Source organism: Hyperoodon ampullatus (genome assembly GCF_949752795.1).
Source record: "Hyperoodon ampullatus genome assembly, chromosome: 18".
NCBI lineage: Eukaryota > Metazoa > Chordata > Mammalia > Artiodactyla > Ziphiidae > Hyperoodon > Hyperoodon ampullatus.
The window spans coordinates 11,013,302-11,034,450 of NC_136931.1; the positions used below are offsets into that span (position 1 = coordinate 11,013,302).

Consider the following 21,149-nt stretch of genomic DNA (forward strand, 5'->3'; position numbering starts at 1 on the left):
TAATCCTGCTTTCCCCACCCTCCCACCAAAGTCCTAAAGTATAATGTAAGAACCACTCAGGGGCACAAGGCAAGTCGACCCCAAGTCTTTGTTCTCTAGGCCCTGACCTTAAGAAAAAGGCTAAGAACCTATCCTAACGTGCTGCATGTGTTCTCTCACCTTAGAGGATCCATCCTGTGTAGATTTCTTCGGCTGGTGTCATCTTGTTCCTCAGCATGGTGTCTGCAACCACAAATTTTATGGCAAACAATGCTGCAAGTCATGCACAAGGAAGAGCTGATCTTGACACCCTTCCAGCCCGGAAGGGCCAGGGTCTTACCTCGCAACCTCCAGAGAGACCAGCCACGTTCCCATCGAAAGCTGAACACTGCACACCACGTGTGAGCTGACCGCAGTGTTGGAGGGGCCCACTCTCAAGTACAGACAGGCTCCTTTTTCAGTTCCCCAATGCACATGGTACTCAGAAGCACTTGAAAATGGGAAGCGATGACAAATCTGATTTACAAAAACATAAAACAAAAAGAGAACAGCTTTGATTTGCACTGTTACACGCAAGAAGTGATGACTTACAATGAGATAGAACAAATTGTGACAAAGTGAGACGCTTGTTAACTTTGGGACAGACCCCCCCACCCTGTGAACCTCAGAGGGTTCCATGACCAACATGTCAGTTTTGAAAAGGCCCTTTAAGACTTCAAGTCAAAGACTGAGACTTGGAGCAATCAAATGTGGACAGAACACACTGCCTAACTTCCTTGGAGCTCACAGTTTGACCCAACTGTGGACACCCCAAACCAGAAGTTATACAAACGCCAAATGGTGCTCGTGATTAGTGCTTGCTGCTGGACTAGCAAGCTTCATGTCCTGTTTATTTGGTGTGTGTGTGTGTGTGTGTGTGTGTGTGTGTGTGTGTGTGTGTGTGTGTGTGTGTGTTTGTTTTTTTATTATTTTGTTTAAAGTATATTCTACTTATAGAGAGTCTCCAAGACTAAAATTCACAACTTGAAAAGGAATATTTTGAAAACAGGGCAACATGAACTAGTTAAGATCGCCACTTAATTGAAATTCACACTCTGAAAAAAAGGAAAAAAAAAAACCGCACAAAACACTGTTGCCCTACACACTCTATCAACCTCATAATTTTTGGTGCTAATCGAACAAGTACTCAGGAGCCTCAAGTCTGCTCTTTGGGCATCACAATTGGTGAGATGTTCATTTCTGGTAAAAATCTTAAGAGGAGCTCAACAGCAAAACAGCCCTGTTTTGAAGGAGAGGAAAACATCATTTATAATGCTCCCTACGTATTATCAGAGATGCTTGGAAAATTAAAGGCCGCTTGTGGTTTTTTTTCCTACCAACTGACATGTTTAAATTTGCCCTAGGATTTAGTTAACAAGAAAAAAGTCACAGTAGCAATAGAAAAATCCATCTGTCTTCTTGCTATGTGAATATTAATAAATCATAATATGCCAAGACCCTTCAACGAATAAGAGTGTTTTATAATCTTTCAGATCATATTTTCAGGGTTGAGAAGCCAGCTGTTGGTAGGAACTAATGAGCTTAAAATTGTGCTCAACTGGAAAAATACCACAGTATTTTGCCAAAACCAAAGTAACTTACAAGACTGTGTCCTGTAATTTTTTGAAATGTGGTTATTAAGGGCATATTTATATAATTCTACTCTATTCCTCAACGTCTTTGATGAATGTAACCCAATTTCACTGCTTTAAAAAGTCTCAATTCAAACAGGGATTTGCCAGCTCAGCACAACCAACCAGACAGTGGTTTGTTAAATTTAGAGCATCCTTTGCTCCTTTCTAATTAGAATCATGCTTTCTCAGATCTCAGAGAAATAATGATTAGAATATTCTCTCAATCTCCTTGGCTTGGCCGGGAATAATGGCCATGTTATCATTAAAAATATATATAGAGGGCTTCCCTGGTGGCGCAGTGGTTGAGAGTCCGCCTGCCGATGCAGGGGACACGGGTTCGTGCCCCGGTCTGGGAAGATCCCACATGCCGCAGAGCGGCTGGGCCCGTGAGCCATGGCCACTGAGCCTGTGCTCCGGAGCCTGTGCTCCGCAAGGGGAGAGGCCACAACAGTGAGAGGCCCGCCTACCGCAAAAAAAAAAAAAAAAAAAAAAAAAAAAATATATATATATATATAGAGAGAGAGCCACATCACCACCCCCGTGCCCTCTGAAAAACTGCAAGTTGTTTCTTTATATAATTATCATTATTTTATGGAGAATTAATTTATTAATTAATAGCCTATTCTTATGTGTTCTCACTTGCTTCGCTAAGTGATATTAATTCTGAGGGAAAATGTTGACGAAATAAACATGGGTTATAGAGAAAAGTCAAAATATATGTGTAATATTTAATTATTTTATAAGTTTTATAATAAAGTGTTCTGTTTCTTTGTCTTTGAAACTTGTTAAGTTCTTGAATAAATTAGTGAGAAGCCAGTGATTACCAAGGTGATATAAGTGTATAAATGTTGATTAAGAATCTCAGAGTAATTTCTCCAAAAGTTGAGAAAAGGTTGGGGGTAAGATATTAATTAATCATTTTTCTTGTCTGTGTATGAGAAAATTACAAACCATCAAATGCTGGGATGAAATACATGACATTTACCATCTTACGGAGATACTGAATTATTTTTTTTCTACTCTTAATAGTCATGTAATCATTTATTTATGGAAATCATCCAAGTTAGATAAACCATAAATGTAGTTGCATCTCTTTTTTTTTTTCTACTTGAAAATCTTTTTGCAGAAAGAGAGGGAAGGGAAAGGAGGAGGGAAAGAAAAAACTAAGTAATAAGTTAAAAAGCAAATTGCTCTCAGGTTTTTGAAATTTTGACTCTTCAGACCAGAGAAAAATAAAACTGTCTGGGCAAAGTAAGTCCAAATGACCTGAATAAACAGTATTTTTTCCTACATGTGTGAGATATATATATATATATATATATATATATATATATATATATATATATATATATATATATACTCACATATATATATGTATAAAACTTATGCATGCTATTTTTAAAATATATTTAAGAGGATTTTTAAGTGAATTATTGCTATTTGGCAGACATAACAAATTATAGTTAATAATGAAAAATGGAATAGATGGCAGATAAGTTACCTTTCTACTACCTTTTGTTAATAAAATATTATTAATAAAAGCAACCATATGTTATCTTATTTAATCCTTACAACAGCCTAGTTAGGAAGATACTATTATCTTCCCTTTGCAGATGGGGACTCTGAGATTCACAGAGATCACACATTTGGCCCAAGGGCACATGGTCATTGAGTGATGGGTCAGGACTCAAATCCAGGTCCGTCAGACTTAAAAGGTTATTATTTTGTCACTGTGCTGCATCACCCTGGGAAAGATTTTTAAAAAGAGACAGAGAAAGAAAAAGAGAAGTCCATCTAAGCCTTAGAATTCTGTTATGGCCCCTGAGACACACGTGAAGAGGGTTTGACAATAAATGATTTAACAATGAAGAATTACGGGGAGAGCTGGGATGACTTAAGGTGGGGAATTGGAGATGGGAGACAATACATTCCCACTTAGCCTGTCTTTTCAATAAAGGATGCTTAAAGACTTGTTGGGACTTCCCTGGCGGTCCAGTGGCATGCTGTGCAGAGCGGCCAAAAAAAGATACCTAAAGACTTGTTGCATAAGTCTTCATTCTTTAATAACTGTTTCCCTCTGGGATGGTAGTGTTTCCTGGGCAACAGGACCTCAGTGTCGGGAGCCTGCAATGCCAAGTCCATTAGGATGGAGAGAGAGAGTGAGGAACAGTGCTCTTGGCATGGATTCTATATGCCAACTGTGGGGAAGGATGCTGTCACAGCAGCGTGCATCATGCAAGAGATAGTTTATGGAATTAACTGCATAGAACCCATTATTGCAAAACGTGATATATTGATAGAAAAGGCCACTTACGTATGTCCTTTATGGGTTTATTTTGGAAACAAAATTTGTTTGCAGATTCCATGTATCGTCTGCCTTACCTTATCTTTCCCATAAGCTCTTAAGTCCTCAATTCCTCTGTGGTCGCCACAGATGCTGAGGCTCTGAACACCTCATCAATCACCCCTGTATCTGGGTGATTTTTACCTTCGTCCTCTGGAAGGTACCACAGGAGGAAGTGACTCTTGAACTGCTGTCATTTGTTTACTATAATCTTGAGATTCCCTGTAAGCACAAAACACCTCTACTAAATGTGTTATTTAAATTTATCTATTTAATTAAAAGTGATGTGACCTAAAGAAAATACTGTTTAAAAAGTAAACTTTTTATAACTCCTGTAAATGGAAAATGTATATTATTTCCCATAAATGAAGACAAATAAAAGCCCATGGAATAGTATTAACATTTAAATTTATTTTAATTAAAAATAAAATATAGTCACTATGACTGGCTCACAGAATTCATATCTAAGAAAAATTTCTCACTGACAATAAGTGACTGTTCTTAGTTCCTCAGGAATATTCAATTTAGCATCATTAAGCTTAAGATAAAGTTCTCTGTCAATAAGATTATTTTGGTCTTGAATCCCAACTCATATTTGTACATAGAAAAGGCAGATTATATCCATTTAACTGTGCCTATGCTGATAGAATTAGACATTGAGAATCATACTTGACTTTTGTTCAACAAATTTTTGTGCACAAAGAAGACATTAGGAGAAATATCCAGAATGTATTTTTCTAAATGTATCCAGTTATGTTAGTTTCTGCAAAACAATGGCAAACTGCCTTACCCAGTGCACACAACCAGCATCCGCTTTGAACACTATGAAGAGATACTTTCAAAGTGTTTCTAAGTGTTTTCCTAAACTCTGTTTCATAAGGGACACAGCTGAGTTCATAACCAGGTCATTCAATAACAAAAAATAATTTATACAATTGTTCATTGGGAAAATGGACAAATGATGTTCATGGATTGTTCCCAGCATGCTAACTGGGATGAGAAAGAGGCACCAAGGTCTAGGAAAAGGAAATCCTGTAGGCCATTTCTCCCCAACCCCCCTGTTCCCTTATTCCCCCCTTCTCTTCTTCCTTGCATCGCCTTGGCATCCTGATTTAGGCTGCCTCTGCCTCATACAGGTTAGGACATCACCTGGTGTTGCACCAGAACGCCCATAGGCCATGTTGGAAAGCACTACTCTAAATGAACACTTGGTACGCCTGAATCCTCCATCCCCGTGGCTAACAGACTTAACTAAAACTGGTGTGCAGTACAAAGAGTAGCCCTTTCTCTGTGTTAAAAATCAGAGCCCTGGAGGAAATGGCCTTTCAAGGTGAACCAGGGCCAGGAGCTTTCCTGCCAGAGACAAGGCCCAGACCTGTTTCTCTCTCTGACTTCTCCTCTCTCTTCTTTCATGTGGCCGGAACACAGGAAGGCTGGGGCAGCCCCCACTTGGCAGAAGGTCTATATAGTCTACCATTCTTGCAGATTTCCATTTCCTATACCAAGGGGCATAGTATCTCCCATATCTTGGAAAGAGGGTCCTCTCTCCCCTGCCCCATCCCCTTTGAAAGCCAAGTTGTATCTAGAATAAGTCTCAGGACAATAATTTCTAAATCATGAGCTACATTACCATCACCTAAGGATATTTTACATAGAACTTCCCAGGCCTCATTCCAGAAATTTAATTAAGTAACCTGGGGGTGAGACTTGAGCATTTACATTTTAAAAGGCATTCAGGTTGGACTTCCCTGGTGGTGCAGTGGTTAAGAATTTGCCTGCCAATGCAGGGGACACGGGTTCGAGCCCTGGTCCAGGAAAATCCCACATGCTGCGGAGCAGCTAAGCCTGTGCACTACAACTACTGAGCCTGCGTTCTGGAGCCCGCGAGCCACAACTACTGAAGCCCGCATGCCTAGAGCCCGTGCTCCGCAACAAGAGAAGCCACCGCAGTGAGAAGTCCACACACCACAATGAAGAGTAGTCCCTGCTCGCCGCAACTAGAGAAAGCCCGGGCACAGCAACGAAGACCCAACGCAGCCATAAATTAACTAATTAATTAATATTTTTAAAAAGGCATTCAGGTTTCTTTGAGGAACAGCTAGGTTTGGAACCACTGGTCTAGGGCAAATAAAGAAGTGCCTTGGGTCTGTCTGCCTTATGCAGGCAAGGGAGTCCCCTAGGTACCACGCCCTGCAGTGCAGCTCTGCAGTGGTCTGGGCCAAACTCAGCTGAGAATGAAGGGCCTTTGGCCTATTCTCATTCTTTGCATGTATGTTTCACCTGGAAAACTCTTGTGATGGTAAATCGTGTGTCAAGAAAAGGATTTGCAGGCAGGGACCACCTGCTCTCCTTTTTCTCTCTTCTCATTCCCAAACATGTCAGTAGCCTACAGAGGGGTTTGGCGGGCAGTGGAACAGTATTGAGGGAAATTAGCCATTTCCCTCAGTCAAGCAGTCACATGCAAGAGCTAGTGTACTGTCATTTATTTTCTTAAAAATGGTGGGAGAGGGAGGGCCTACCATAGAGAAGCCAGTGAAATCCCCATCGGAAAGTGTCTTTTGGCAAATCACTCCCAGCGCTCTTGTATGTGTGTGAAGAAACACACAGTGCATGAAAACAGTTGTACTCCTGAGATCCAAAGTCAAGGTAGAATGAAGGCTTCTGTCCTATTTCCTGCCGGGTCATTAGGTGCCAAGAGGTGAATCAATCATTTTTAGGAATGAGGCCAACTGTCACTTCCTTACAAACTGCAAAAAATGCATTGGCTGACTCGACTGAGTGAAAATGGTAACTTCAGCTTTTGTCCAACAGAAGACAAAAGAAACAACATCTTTCATAATATAGGGAAGAGCTGCTAGGAGGATGCTTTGGGGGCATGCTAAAGAATAAACATCTTAATTCCATGGTTTGTGCTTTTCTGGGCCTCTTATTTTTCTTGTTTAATGGCTAATTTGATTAATTTATGGGTTTTTATTTTTAAGATTGGTTCCAGATATTTAAAATGAACATGTCTGTCTATTTATATATCTGCATCATTTTAAAGCAATAAAAGAGTAATTGTTATTGTATACAGCGAATTTCTGCCTTTGTTATGATGTCCACATTATCCAGAGCTTTTATTACATGCAGATAGGTCAGCAGACTTCACATCTTCGTGGAGGTTAGTATTTGTTTTCACACTAAAATCTCTCTGACATAAAATCACATGTACTCTCTTGTAGTTCACTCTACCTAAACTAACATTTTTTCCTGCATTTTTGCTATCTAAAACATATTCATCCTTCAACAAGCATTTATTGAGCATCTACTACAATGCGAGATCCAAAGCATAGAAACAGATCTTGTTCCTGACACAAAGGGACGGATTCTTAAAAATATGAGATGCTCATCCACACAGAAATCAGGCAATGGTTCAAGGTCATATAGTCCTAAGATTTTTTTTTAATTCCTCACTTTTATATTCACCCCACTCAGCATTTGAAAATGCTTGTTTTCAGCCTGTATTATTGTCACTATCACATAATGCAGATCATGCAGATGTAGAAGGCAGGGTCCCCTTCTAAAATAATAAAATCACCCAATTATAATTAAGCAGAGTGGCCCACTTGAAAATTAATGTATAAAAATTATGAACTGGAAGAGAATTTAGTTATCATTTCATTCTCTCTCCCTCACAAATGTAGAAACTGAGATCCAAATATTTGAGGGCCTTTCCTAAAATTACCCAGTGAGTTAATGGTAAGTCCAAGAGTAAAATCAGATACAATAATTTTTATACAAGTATTCTTTTCACTGTATTATAAAATATTTGATTTTTCACTTGATAAGTAAATGCTTTTATTGACAATTACTCTGGAGACTTCAGAGAATTTTAATGAGTAGTGAGTTTCAAATAGAAACCTAGTAAGAAAAACTGCTGAGTTCAAATGGTATCTATGGTATTAAGTTCCCCTTCCTCACAAGAAATACTCTGGGACCACAAGAAGCATAAAGATGTTGTCATACTTCCTCTCTGCAGGGCAAAGGGGACTTCATGAAAGAACAAATTTTTTAAAATATCTGACCCATTTCCTTTCCAAAAGGCTGGTATCTTCAGGGAACTGAACTACTGCTTTGCTTTGAGCCATGAATTAATTAGTAAGGATGTTGAAGGTGACAAAACTTTGTAAATATACTAAAATACATTGGATTGGACACTTTAAATGGGCGATTTTATGGCATGTAGATTATACCTCTTTATTGAGATATAAAATTCTGTTTAAATAAGAATATGGTTGAAATGAGGACTGTCTTTGCTCACGGCCATGATCACATAGGAACTTTGCTGTGTAGCACTAATTCTTCCTGTACTGTTCACACCCCATTTACTTGGTTCAAGAGTGCCCCAAACCAATTTTGTTTACAGAAGGGGCAACTTCATTCATCTATTTGCTATTTCACTCAACCAGACAAGGGTAACTTTCAGCCACTGTCCCTGGTACTGAAGATATAATTAGAATGTAAGGTCCATGAGGGTAGGGGATTTTTCTATCTTGTTTAGTATGGTATTGTCATTACCTACCATTTCTTGAATGGATGATACACAGGGGAACAAGACAGACATAGTCTCTGCCTCTTCAAACTTGTAGTCGAGGTGTTAGGGATTCAGAAAATTAAATAGCGTTTTTACTATAGAATTGAAATCATCTATGAAAGAGAACTCTGCGGGGCCAGAAAAAAGAGCACTAAATCCTATTGTTTCTAAAGTTCTTTGTTGTGATTATTTCACTTGATGGCTGAGATGAAAAGCTTAATGTTAGCACTTGTTTTAAACATTTTCTAAATGGATCCCCTTATACTCTTTCAAAAAGGAGAAACATTCACAGTATCAATATTTAGGACACAGATAGGAAGCATGTTTTGACCCAAATGTTATCATGAATCAATTATGTTTCAAATGGCCACATATGCTAAGTTAAGAGAGTAGTTGGATTTACTGTATTTGATCTGTTAATAAACATAGAACAATTGAAGCAATCATAGTTAAACCCTCCTGCCCCTGCTTGGATTGTATGAGGAAATTAAGCAGCTTGGAAGTCAACCCTTCATTTTTATTGGGATGTCACTGAAGAATAAGGACCTGTCAGGAGCTAGTCTGTTTCTGCTGGACAAGAGTAAGGCGGGAAGCATTTTTAAAGTTCTGAAATCTGGTTGTAGAAAACAGTTGGGAGGATAGGGGCTACCCTTGGCATTATGCCTTACTCATTCAATCTACTCTTTAAGAGTTTGGCAGGGGCAGCTACATCTGGCATTTCTAGCCACCTCCATCCCCCCAAAATTATGATAAGGTTGGAGTTGGAGAGGGTGGAAGGAAGAAAAAACTAATTTGATCTTACTCCCTTCTTCCTATCCCACACATTAAAAGAGAAAAAGAAGTATACCTGAGGGAAGGTGTTTTGGACCCAGTATTCTTTAATATCATGTGCATTCTATGAAACGGATTTTTTTAATGCTTTAAGAGTGATTTGATGAAATGTGAACGTTTCATTTATTTTCATAAAATTTTCCTAGGACCTACTTGGAAAACCAAAAATAACAATGTAATAAGACACTAGAGTGGGAACAGCAGGGAGAGGCAATGATGATGTGATGGTGATAATAATAATAGCTAACATTAATGCACATCTGCTATGTGCAAGGAATGTACTTGGTATTTTCCATATATTAATCTCAATTTCTGTAGTTATCTGAATCTTAAAACAACAATGTAAAATAATTATTATTAACTCCCCTAGTTTTTCATAAGAAATAAGGCTCACAGACGTTTTATACGATGGCATTAGAATCATGGTGACACTATTATGTTGATTAAGAGCAAGAAATTTGCATCTACACAAACCTCAAATTCATATCCTGAATTCCCTCTGAGAACCCACCTCGTTAGTGGCAATATCACTTCATTTCTTTGATTCTTAATTTCATCATCTAGGAACAGACACTGAATCATTTATTCAACAAAAGTTAGCACCACTTGTGCTGGATACTACAAGGTTAAGGAAAAATAGACAGAGTTCTGCCCTCTTTGGGTGTATATTCATGGGTGAATACAGCTATTAACCAAGGTATCGGGACTCCCCTGGTGGCGCAGTAGTTAAGAATCCGCCTGCCAGTGCAGGAGACATGGGTTCCAGCCCTGGTCCGGGAAGATCCCACATGCCACGGAGCAACTAAGCCCATGCGCCACAACTACTGAGCCTGCGCTCTAGAGCTTGAGAACCACAACTACTGAAGCTCATGCGCTCTAGGGGCCCACCGGCCGCAACTACTGAGCCTGCGCTCTAGAGCCCGTGAGCCACAGCTACTGAAGTTCATAAGCTCTAGGGGCCCACCTACCACAACTACTGAGCCTGAGTGCTGAAACTACTGAAGCCCGTGAGCCTAGAGCCCGTGCTCTGCAACAAGAGAAGCCACCGCAACGAGAAACCCACACACTGCAACGAAGAGTGGCTTCTGCTCGCCGTAACTAGAGAAAAAGCCCACACTCAGCAACGAAGACCCAACGCAGCAAAACAAAAATTTTTTTTAATAAATTAATTAACCAAGGCATCTCATAGACAAACATAAAATTACAACCATGATAAGCACTAAGCAGAACAAGCATATAGTTGTTGCAGAAACTACATGGTATTCTAGCCATATGTGCTTGGAACCCTTAATCAATTTCTTGCACACCAGTCTGTGGTGTGATTTTACTCCCAAAGCCAGCACCTGCATTTATTTTTCTTAAGATCATGCTCTCACTGCCAGCACCCACTTTGCCTGCAAGCACAGAAAACCACTGGAAATTTATTCCCTGACTCAACCCTGCACAAACCCTCAACCCATATATCATTCATTCATTGTTGACTAACCTAGTCAGCAGTAACTACAGTGACTAGAATTGTTTGAATGCTCAGTAAGGTACTGTTCACTAAATGGGAGGTCCTGACCCATCGTAATACTGAACAAATGGTACCTATAAAAATGACAATCAAGAAAAAGAAGACAGAATCGTGAAGAAGGCAACAGATGCTCTTGCAACAGCAAAGGAGATTTAAAGGGTAAAAGAAGAGTTTTGTGATTTTGAAGCTTTCCAGGAAATAACTTGAGAAGCAGGTTTATTCATGGCCAAGATTTCTTGAGGCCCTGGATCATCTGACCCTCAGCTGACAGTGTCCTGGCACAGGTGCACGGCTGAGGATCTCAAAAGTCTGAGAGCTGGCAGCCTGGGAATGGCCACCTGCCCAACTCCTCCTTTTCCCAGAGTGGGAGGAAGTTGGTTCCTGTGTGATTATTAATTAAATCCTGACTGGGTGGGCACTTTTAACGTCTTTTCCAAGGGGAGCCTTGCTAGCAAGATCTCATAACTGAACTGCAGCCAGCCTCAGTCAAGGAGCAGGAAACCACCTTTGGCTGGGGCCAGAGCACTTGTTCTCCATCCAAATTTACTCACCCAGGTAGAAGTCTGAGTTGGAGGTCAGCCTGCGATTCTCAATGGATCAATTGTTTCCACCCATCTCCCCTCTGCAAGGTCCGGAAGACATGAAATAGGATTGAGGGGAAGATTAATGTGTTTCTGTACCATATTGTCTATCTGGAAGGCACACTCTGGGTATTGTTCCTAGCACAAAGCGTCTTTCAGAGTTACCCTGTAAAAAAACTGCTTTTCAGAAGATTATGTTTGGGAGTTAGGTGTCTCGGTATCCCCAGGACAAAGTGGCAGGGAGATTTAGCAGTGATCTAGATAATCTTATCAACTCAGATACTTCAGATGTTGGTTTTACTGCCTTCAAATGCAGTAGCCAGATAATCATCACCAGCTAGTTCAATTCCTTTCTAAAGCCTTTACCGCTGCACAGAGAAAAGTGGGCTGATAATTAGCAAACCCCAATCATGTGCCAGATATTGTCCTATGCTCTGTTTCTGCATTCTCTCCTTTAATTCTCACATCAAATCCCTTATTATCATTTCCTCCCTTTTAAGGATGAGGAAACTGAGGCTCGATAAAGGTAAATAATTCTCTTAAGATCACAGAGCAAAACATGATATTGCTGGGTTTAGAATATAAGTCTGTCTCAGGTAGTAAAATCTTTCGACTTAGGAAAGAGAGGAGCTAATTAAAAAAAAGAAAAAACAACAAGCCAATAATAAGATTTGTTTAAAAATTGCCCTGTGACTTCCACTTACATGATGATGGTTTAAGTCTTCTAGAGACCAAGTCTCAATCAAAAAAACTTTGGATAAAATAGGAACAGCACTAGCCTAATGATCTTGAGTAAACATAAACAGGCACATTGTTGAAGGGACAAGTGTGGAGAAGCAAATAGCAAACAAGTTTCTTTTCTTTTCCTTTCTTTCCTTTCCTTTCCATGAGGAAGCTCAGATATTAGCCTTAATTTTTAAAAAGGCTATAAATCAGCTATTTCAAATATTTCAAAAATGAAAGAAAATCACGCCTGAAGAAGTAAACAAAAGTGTAAGAGTGGTGGTAAATTATGAGAACAATGGTCCAAGTAGAGAATGTCAATAAAGAGGTTGAAATTATTAAAAAAACAAACAAACAAAAAAAGAAACAAAAATTCTGGAGTTTAAAAAGTCCACTAACTGAAACAAAAAAATAATTTACTAGAGGGGCTAAGAAACAAGTTTGAAAGGCAAAAGGAAGAAGCAGCAAACCTGAACACAAACCAGTTGAGATTATTATGGTTTTGTGATACAATTGGAAATCAGAAACTGATGACTCCAGCTTTGCTCTTTTTTATCAAGATTGGTTTGGCTCTTTTGGGTTTTTTGTGGTTCCATATGAATATTAGGATTTTTTTTTTCTATTTCTGTGGGAAAAAAATTCCATTGGAGTTTGGATAGGGATTGCAATGAATCTATAGATCACTTTGGGTAGCATAGACATTTTTAACAATATTAATTATTCAAATCCATGAACATGGGATATCTTTCTATTTGTGTCTTCAAGTTCTTTGATCAATTTCTTACAGTTTTCAGTACATAGATATTTTAACTCCTTGGTTAAATTTATTCCAAAGTATTTTATTGCTTTTGATGCTATTGTGAATATAGAATTGTTTTTTAAATTTCTTTTTCTGGTAGTTTGTTGATAGTAGAGAAGCACAACTAACTTGACCTGGTGAGGAGAGATCAAGGTGGCAAAGTAGAGGGACCCTAAGCTCACTTCCCCACACAAACACATCAAAAATACACCTACACATGGAGTAACTGTCACTGAAAACAAACAAGACTGACAAGGCCAATACTAAAAACTGGTTTTACCTGACTTGCAGTCCCAACATGCTTTCTAAGAGCTCTGCTGCCTCTCAAAAATAATAAATTCAGCCCAATTCTCAAGAAGTAATGGAACCCGATATTCTAGTGACTGAGGATCCTGAAGCCATGAGTTTCATTACTTAAAGAAAGAGATCTTAAGATTTACTGTCTCTCTTCCCTGAATTGATTAGCAGATATTACTAAGTGCATTAATTACTAAGTGCATTGCTATGGTGCACTGAAAAGAAGACCACATTGGAAGCCAGAAAATCTGGGGTTTAGGTTTTATTCTGCATTAATTCTCTGCATGAACTTCATTTATTCTCATACCCTTCTTGAACCCAGGATATCATTCGATCTTGTGATTCTCAACCCTGAATGCACATTACAGCAATGTGGAGAGAATGTAAAAAAGATTATGCCCATGCCTCACCTCCAGAGATTCTGATTCCACTGATTTGGGATAGAGCTGAAAGTTCCCCAGGTTATTTTTATATTCAGCAGGACTTGGAACCATTGATCCAATTCCAACAACATTGTAGATGAGACATTTAAGGGCTCTTCCAAGCCCTTGAATCTTCCGTAATTTTACGGTGGTTTCCAGTCTCTGGAAATCTAAGAATGACTTCAGCCTATTGTGTAAGTGGCCCAAAAGTGCAATTGCTGAAGAAATTTATTTATCTGCCCTGCGTGGGCTCAAAAAGCAAAGATTGAAAACATCTGTGCTGAGTTATTAGTTGCCTCAGTGACATGGGACACAACGAGGATGGGGGAAGATGGTCCTCAGGGAACTTGTTGGAAAACTCAAATCAAACCTTTTTAGATGTGTGTCACTGTTGCTATGATGCTAGCAGCAAACATCCTGCCTACACTCTATTGGTGGGTTTGGTACAACAGGCAGTAGAGTTCTCTGGCTCCACAATTACCTACTTTCCTTCTAGCCCAAGAACATCTGAAAACTCACACTGATATTGGCCTAACTCTTGACAATAGAACTACTCAAACCACTTTTGGTTGGTGAAGGTCACAGAGGAATGAGACAGGGGCATAAATGAGCCCTGCTCTGCTGAGAAAAAAAATACAGCTTAAATTCAAGATTGAATTTGAAAAGTTAGTGTTCTCTCTCTGTCCTCTTTCCAATTCCCTAGATTCCCTACTCCTAAAAGGAAGTCAGTTTTACTGTTGAATTTTTAAAAAATAGATCTTTATTGGAGTATAATTGCTTCTCAGTACTGTATTAGTTTCTGTTGCACAACAAAGCAAATCACCATATGCATACACATGTCCCCATATCCCCTTCCTCTTGAGCCTCCCCCCTTCCATCCTCCATATCCTACCTCTCTAAGTCATTGCAAAGCACTGAGCCAATCTCCCTGTGCTATGCTGCTGTTTCCCACCAGCCAAGTATCTTACATTTGGTAGTGTATATATGTTGATGCTACTCTCATTTGGCCCCAGCTTCACCCTCCCACCCCATGTCATCAAGTCCATTCTCTATGTCTACCTCTTTATTCCTGCCTGCAACTAGGTTCATCAGTACCACTTTTTTTTTTTTTTTTTTAGATTCCATGTATATGTGTTAGCATACGGTATTTGTTTTTCTCTTTCTGACTTACTTCACTCTGTATGACAGACTCCAGGTCCATCCACCTCGCTACAAATAAATCAGTTTCATTTCTTTTTATGGCTGAGTAATATTCCATTGTATATATGTGCCACATCTTCTTTATCCATTCATCTGTCGATGGACACTTAGGTTGCTTCCATGTCCTCGCTATTGTAAATAGTGCTGCAGCGAACACTGTGGCACATGTCTCTTTTTGAATTACGGCTTTCTCATGGTATATGTCCAGTAGTGGAAGAGTTGGGTCATATGGTAGTTCTATTTTTAGTTTTTTAAGGAACCTCCATACTCTTTTCCATAGTGGCTGTATCAATTTACATTCCCACCAACAGTGTAGGAGGGTTCCCTTTTCACCACACCCTTTCCAGCATTTATTGTTTCTAGCTCTTTTGATAATGGCCATTCTGACTGGCGTGAGGTGATACCTCATTGTAGTTTTCATTTGCATTTCTCTAATAATTACTGATGTGGAGCACCTTTTCATGTGCCTCTTGGCCATTTGCATGTCTTCCTCAGTGAAATGTCTATTTAGGTCTTCTGCCCATTTTTTAACTGGATTGTTTGTTTTTTTGATATTGAGCTCCATAAGCTGTTTGTATATTTTGGAGACTAATCCTTTGTCTGTTGTTTCATCTGCAAATATTTTCTCTCATTCTGAGGGTTGTTTTTTTGTCTTGTTTATGGTTTCCTTAGCTATGCAAAAGCTTTTAAGTTTAATTAAGTCCCATTTGTTTATTTTTGTTTTTATTTCTGTTACTCTAGGAGGTGGGTCAAAAAAGATCTTCTGTGGTTTATGTCAAAGAGTGTTTTTCCTGTATTTTCCTCTAATAGTTTTATAATGTCTGACCTTACATTTAGGTCTTTAATCAATTTTGAGATTATTTTTATGTATGGTATTAGGGAGTGTTCCAATTTCATTCTTTTACATGTAGCTGCCCCGTTTTCCCAGCACCACTTATTGAAGAGGCTGTCTTTTCTCCACTGTATATTTTTGCCTCCTTTGTCATGAAGTAGGTGCCCATATGTGCATGGGTTTATCTCTGGGCATTGTATCCTGTACCATTGATCTATATTTCTGTTTTTGTGCCAGTACCATACTGTCTTGATTACTGTAGCTTTGTAGTATAGTCTGAAGTCAGGGAGCCTGATTCCTCCAGCTCCATTTTTCTTTCTCAAGATTGCTTTGGCTATTCGGGGCCTTTTGTGTTTCCATACAAATTGTGAAATTCTTTGTTCTAGTTCTGTGTGGAAAATGCCATTGGCAATTTGATAGGGATTGCACTGAATCTGTAGATTGCTTTGGGTAGTATAGTCATTTTCACAATATTGATTCTTCCAATCCAAGAAGATGGCATATTTCTCCATCTGTTTATGTCATCTTTTATTTCTTTCATCAGTTTTTTATAGTTTTCTGGGTGCAAGTCTTTCGCCTCCTTAGGCAGGTTTATTCCTAGGTATTTTATTGTTTTTGTTGCAATGGTAAATGGGAGTGTTTCCTTAATTTCTCTTTCTGATTTTTCATTGTTGGTGTATAGGAATGCCAGAGATTTCTGTGCATGAATTTTGTATCCTGCAACCTTACCAAATTCATTGATTAGTTCTAGTAGTTTGCTGGTGGCATCTTTAGGATTTTCTTTGTATAGTATAATGTCATCGGCAAACAGTGACAGTTTTACTTTTTCTTTTCCAATTTGTATTCCTTTTATTTCTTTTTCTTTTTTGATTTCTGTGGCTAGGACTTCCAAAACTATGTTGAATAAGAGTGGTGAGAGTGGACATCCTTGTGTTGTTCCTGATCTTAGTGGAAATGCTTTCAGTTTTTCACCATTGAGTATGATGCTTGCTGTGGGTTTGTCATATATGGCCTTTATTATGTTGAGGTAGGTTCCCTGTATGCCCATTTTCTGGAAAGTTTCTATCATAAATGGGTGTTGAATTTTGTGAAAAGCTTTTTCTGTATCTATTGAGGTGATCATATGGTTTTTCTTCCTTAATTTGTTAATATGGTGCATCATATTGATTGATTTGCATATCCTGAAGAATCCTTCCATCCCTGGGATAAATCCCACTTGATCATGGTGTATGAGCCTTTTAATGTGCTGTTGGATTCTGTTTGCTAGTATTCTATTCAGGAATTTTGCATCTATGTTCATCAGTGATATTGATCTATAATTTTTTTGTGTGATATCTTTTTCTGGTTTAGGTATCAGGGTGATGGTGGCTTCATAGAATGAATTTGGGAGTGTTTCCCCCTCTGCAATTTTTTGGAGAGTTTCAAGAAGGATCGGTGTTAGCTCTTCTCTAAATGTTTGATAGAATTCGCCTGTGAAGCTATCTGGTCCTGGACTTTTGTTTGTTGGAAGAGTTTTGATTACGATTTCAACTTCATTACTTGTGATGGGTTTGTTTATATTTTCTAATTCTTCCTGGTTCAGTCTTGAAACATTGTACCTTTCCAAGAATTTGTCCATTTCTTTGTGGTTATCCATCTTATTGGCATACAGTTGTTTGTAGTAGTCTCTTATAATCCTTTGTATTTCTGCATGGTCCGTTGTGATTTCTCGTTTTTCATTTCTAATTTTATTGATTTGTGTCCTCTCCCTTTGAGGTCTCTCATGAGGTTTCAGGAAAGATGTTAGGCATGTCTCAGTAATCTGAACGCTGGCCTGGGGAATTTGCTTCCAAGATGGCTCACTTACATGGTTCTGGGCAGGGGACCTCACCTGGGAGCCCAGCAGGCTTCCTGGGCTTGAGTGGGCAGAGCAAACACCCTCCTCTTCTCTCTTTTCCTGCTCCTCTGGTCTGGGGTCAGGGGGCCCCCTCCCACCTGCCTCTCCTGATCTCCCCGGCCTCAGGGGCGCCGATCTTGTCTGGCCTCCACTTCTCCTCCCCCCTTTCTCCCCTTATGTCCTACCGGTTCACTCTGGGGCTCCTCCTGTCTCCTTGGAGGTTAGAGTCCCCCACCAGTGGCCAGCAGGCACCCTAGTTGTGGGGAGATGCTAACTCCACATCTTCCAACACCACCATCTTAAATTTGCCTCTATTGTTGAATACTGATCTGCAGTACTTAGCCTCTGCCATTGTATTTATTTTTCTTTCTCCAGAGAAAAACCACCCCACTCTGGGAGTTAGGATTCCATATCAAGTAAAGAGAATATTGGAGCTCAGACAGAGGTGAGTGGGGCCTCCTCCAAGCTTTCTCTTTCTTTCTTTTTTTTTTTTTTTTTTGAAGAGTTCTTTTCTACCTATGCCTGGCACCAAATGCCTGAGTTTTCTCTTAATATTTTGGAGTTAATATATGCTTTAATGAGTTAATATGTCATTCAATTTAATTCACTCTGTTTCTTTTCTTTAAGGTGACTTATGGGGATGAAATTAGAGAATTTGGATTATGAAATGGATAAAAGAATAAAAACCAAATCTACTCAAGAGATTTAATTCCCTTCTTATCAAGGTTAGTTAACCCTCTTTTCTAGTTAAAATGTGTGTGAAAATGCATGTGAAAAATATGTGTTAAAATCAGGCCTCAATGTTTCCAATTTGCAAAAGGAGAAATTTGGACAACATAACTTTAAAGGCTTTTTCCTGCTGTAACAGTTAATTTCCATTTTGTTTCAGCTTTTCCCTACAGAAAGTTGTTTCTTATTAAAATTATACTTAGGTTTAGGGTTTAAGTAAAAAAATAACACTTGGTGCCTTTTACTTTGCCTTAGGTAGTATTTTGTACTTTAATTCATTTGTATTAATTTTGGCCCCTGAAAGTAGGTTAGAGATGATAAGATGACGAAAATGATACTAATTCATTGACATGTTCCATAAATACCTGTTATTTGCCAAAACTTAACTCAATATTAGAAACACTAGATAAGATATGGCTCTTTCTTTTACATACATCTTGGCCTCATCTTTTATATATCTCTTAGTGGAGAGATAAAACTGTACTTTACAATAAAACGCATCTTTTTATAAGAGATAACGTAGCAGTATGTACAAAGTGCTTTGGGAAAACAGAAAAGAAAATTTTAGTTCTGTTTAATGGATTCAGAGAAGATTTCACAAATGGGTTGGGATTTGAGATGCTTCTAGAAGGATGGCTAGAAGAGTAATAGGTAGAGAAGAGGCAAGGGAAATCAAAGCAAAAGGAACAGCATGCTCAGAGTTATGAGTGTGGCAGCCGGCCTCCAAGAAAGCCCCCAGTGATCTCTGTCACCTGGTATTCATGCCCTTCTGCAGTCCCTTCTTGTACTGAAGGAAAAAAAAAAAAAGCCAAACTGTGTAACCTATAAAATATTGCCAAAATGACTGTGTGTGTTTCCAAGGCTAGGCCATATAGAATATTTTCTTGTCTGTCTTTGTCCCTCTTGGAGTTCACACTCTGAGGGAAGTCCATCACCATGTTGTAATGATGCTCAAGCAGCACCATGGAGGTGACCCCATGAAGAAGACCTGAGGCCTCCTGACAACAACCAGAACCATGTAAGTGAACCATCTTGGAAGCAGATTCCCCAGCCCAGCATTCAGATTACTGAGACCTGCCTAACATCTTTCCTGAAACCTCATGAGATACCTCAAACCAGAACCACACAGCTGACCACTTCTAAATTCCTGTGAGATAATACATGTTTATTAGTGAAAACCACTAAATTTGGGGGTAATTTGTTACACTGTAATGTGTAGTTAATATAGGTGGCGTCCAAGTTTATGTCATGCTCTGAGATAAGAGGGGGACTGGTAAGGGATAGGGTCCAGAAGGAAAGGGGATGATCGGATTGGAAAGATTTTGTAGTCAGGGTGGACCATAGAGAGCTGTAAGAGGGGACTGTTGTTGACTTTAGCAAAAAATTGATGCAACTGGATTTGAGAGTTAGAAGGTAAATGCCTAGACACCAGAGCATGATCTGAAGAAAGGTGTTGGCAGATATGATATTAGCCTTGAATTACAGTGATTTTTTTTTCCTACTGGATTGTCTGTGTCTACCTTTATGAGAGGCTACCTTTCAGAGGAGTTGCAAGAGAATTTATGGATTCCCACCTCCTTCCCTCTTCAAGACTCTTATCTACAGCCTACTTAACTGATAACCTTCCTACATCTGCTTGATTATCTCCAGGGATGGCAAGCTCACCACCAGCTGAGCCAGCCACCAACATGTTGATTTGAAGAGCTCTATGACTCCCTATAATTCTAATGGACTACTGGACTGGGTGTTAGGCTTGTCTCTCCCACTAAACAACTGGTCACCTTGGGACTAGAATTTTTAAGATCAGTGAAGACTTGGATGGGGTTCAAGACTCTAGGGCCTGCCACTAGTCTGCTCATTCTCTTGAGATGAGCTCAAACAGATCAGTAATAAAGTAATGATTCTGAGCTCTAACCCCAGAGGTACTCATTAACTCTAGGTTGGGGTCTGAGAAGTAGAGTGATTGAAACTTTACCATTACTACCATTTCTAGACCTGGCTTTACCAAACTGAGCAAAGGAATCATCTGAGGGAAAGCTGAACCCAACTCACTCTCTCTAGTTGATATCTTATTCTGCAGCTATTTTAAAGCACTGGATTGAAAGAAGAGGTTTTGCGTTGATTTGTAGTTTTCTGAATACTCCAGAGAGTTCACACTGTAATAGATCATGTGCCATCTCACTCTGATGGCCCTCCTGTGGCCACAGAAAAACGTGGTGGGAAGGTTGCAGTCCTAGGATGTCTGTGATGAAGATGAGGTCATGGTTAATCAAGACTTGGCTCAGACCAAGCCCTGGTAGAGGAAGCATGAGAAGCATTCCAGCTTGTATAAATCCCTTGCCTTTCCAGCCCAGGGTTACAACACTTGGCGACCATGAGAGGCCCGTTAAGTGATTTGGATGTCCATACAGTTGCTTAATCAGTAGGTTCAATCATGTGGAGTTCTAATAACTTTTAATCATTCAGTATATTATAGAATCCCTGTAGGTCCTGCCAAGACACAGTTTCAAGAGAGAGGAAATAAAGTAATGGAAGCAAGATTGTGAATGAGCAGGTCACCTTTTCTCTTATTTTACATAGGAGCTTAAACTCAAGTGTCGTATTTATGTTGGTATTGTGTTAATGTTGGTCATCCAGTTGATTTATGAAACTTTATTTCACGATATGTAATAGGAGGCCCCTTAAATTTCGGAAGTGTAGTGTAGTAAAAAAAAAAAAAAAAAAAAAAAAAAAAAAGGGCTTTAAAGTCAGAATGACCCACTTGCAAATTATGG

General features: G+C 39.2%; 1 protein-coding gene across 1 annotated transcript in view; it reads left to right on the top strand.

Annotated features, from left to right (window-relative positions):
* ADAMTS18 (ADAM metallopeptidase with thrombospondin type 1 motif 18) overlaps positions 1–280 on the top strand; it is a gene marked incomplete at both ends in the record, with an annotated part of 157,275 nt that extends 156,995 nt beyond the window's left edge. Inside the window, one exon of the mRNA XM_079724025.1 lies at positions 165–280. Coding sequence (XP_079580151.1) covers positions 165–280 — 116 coding nt within the window. The remainder of the gene's footprint in view (positions 1–164) is intronic.
* Between the last annotated feature and the right edge of the window lie 20,869 nt (positions 281–21,149).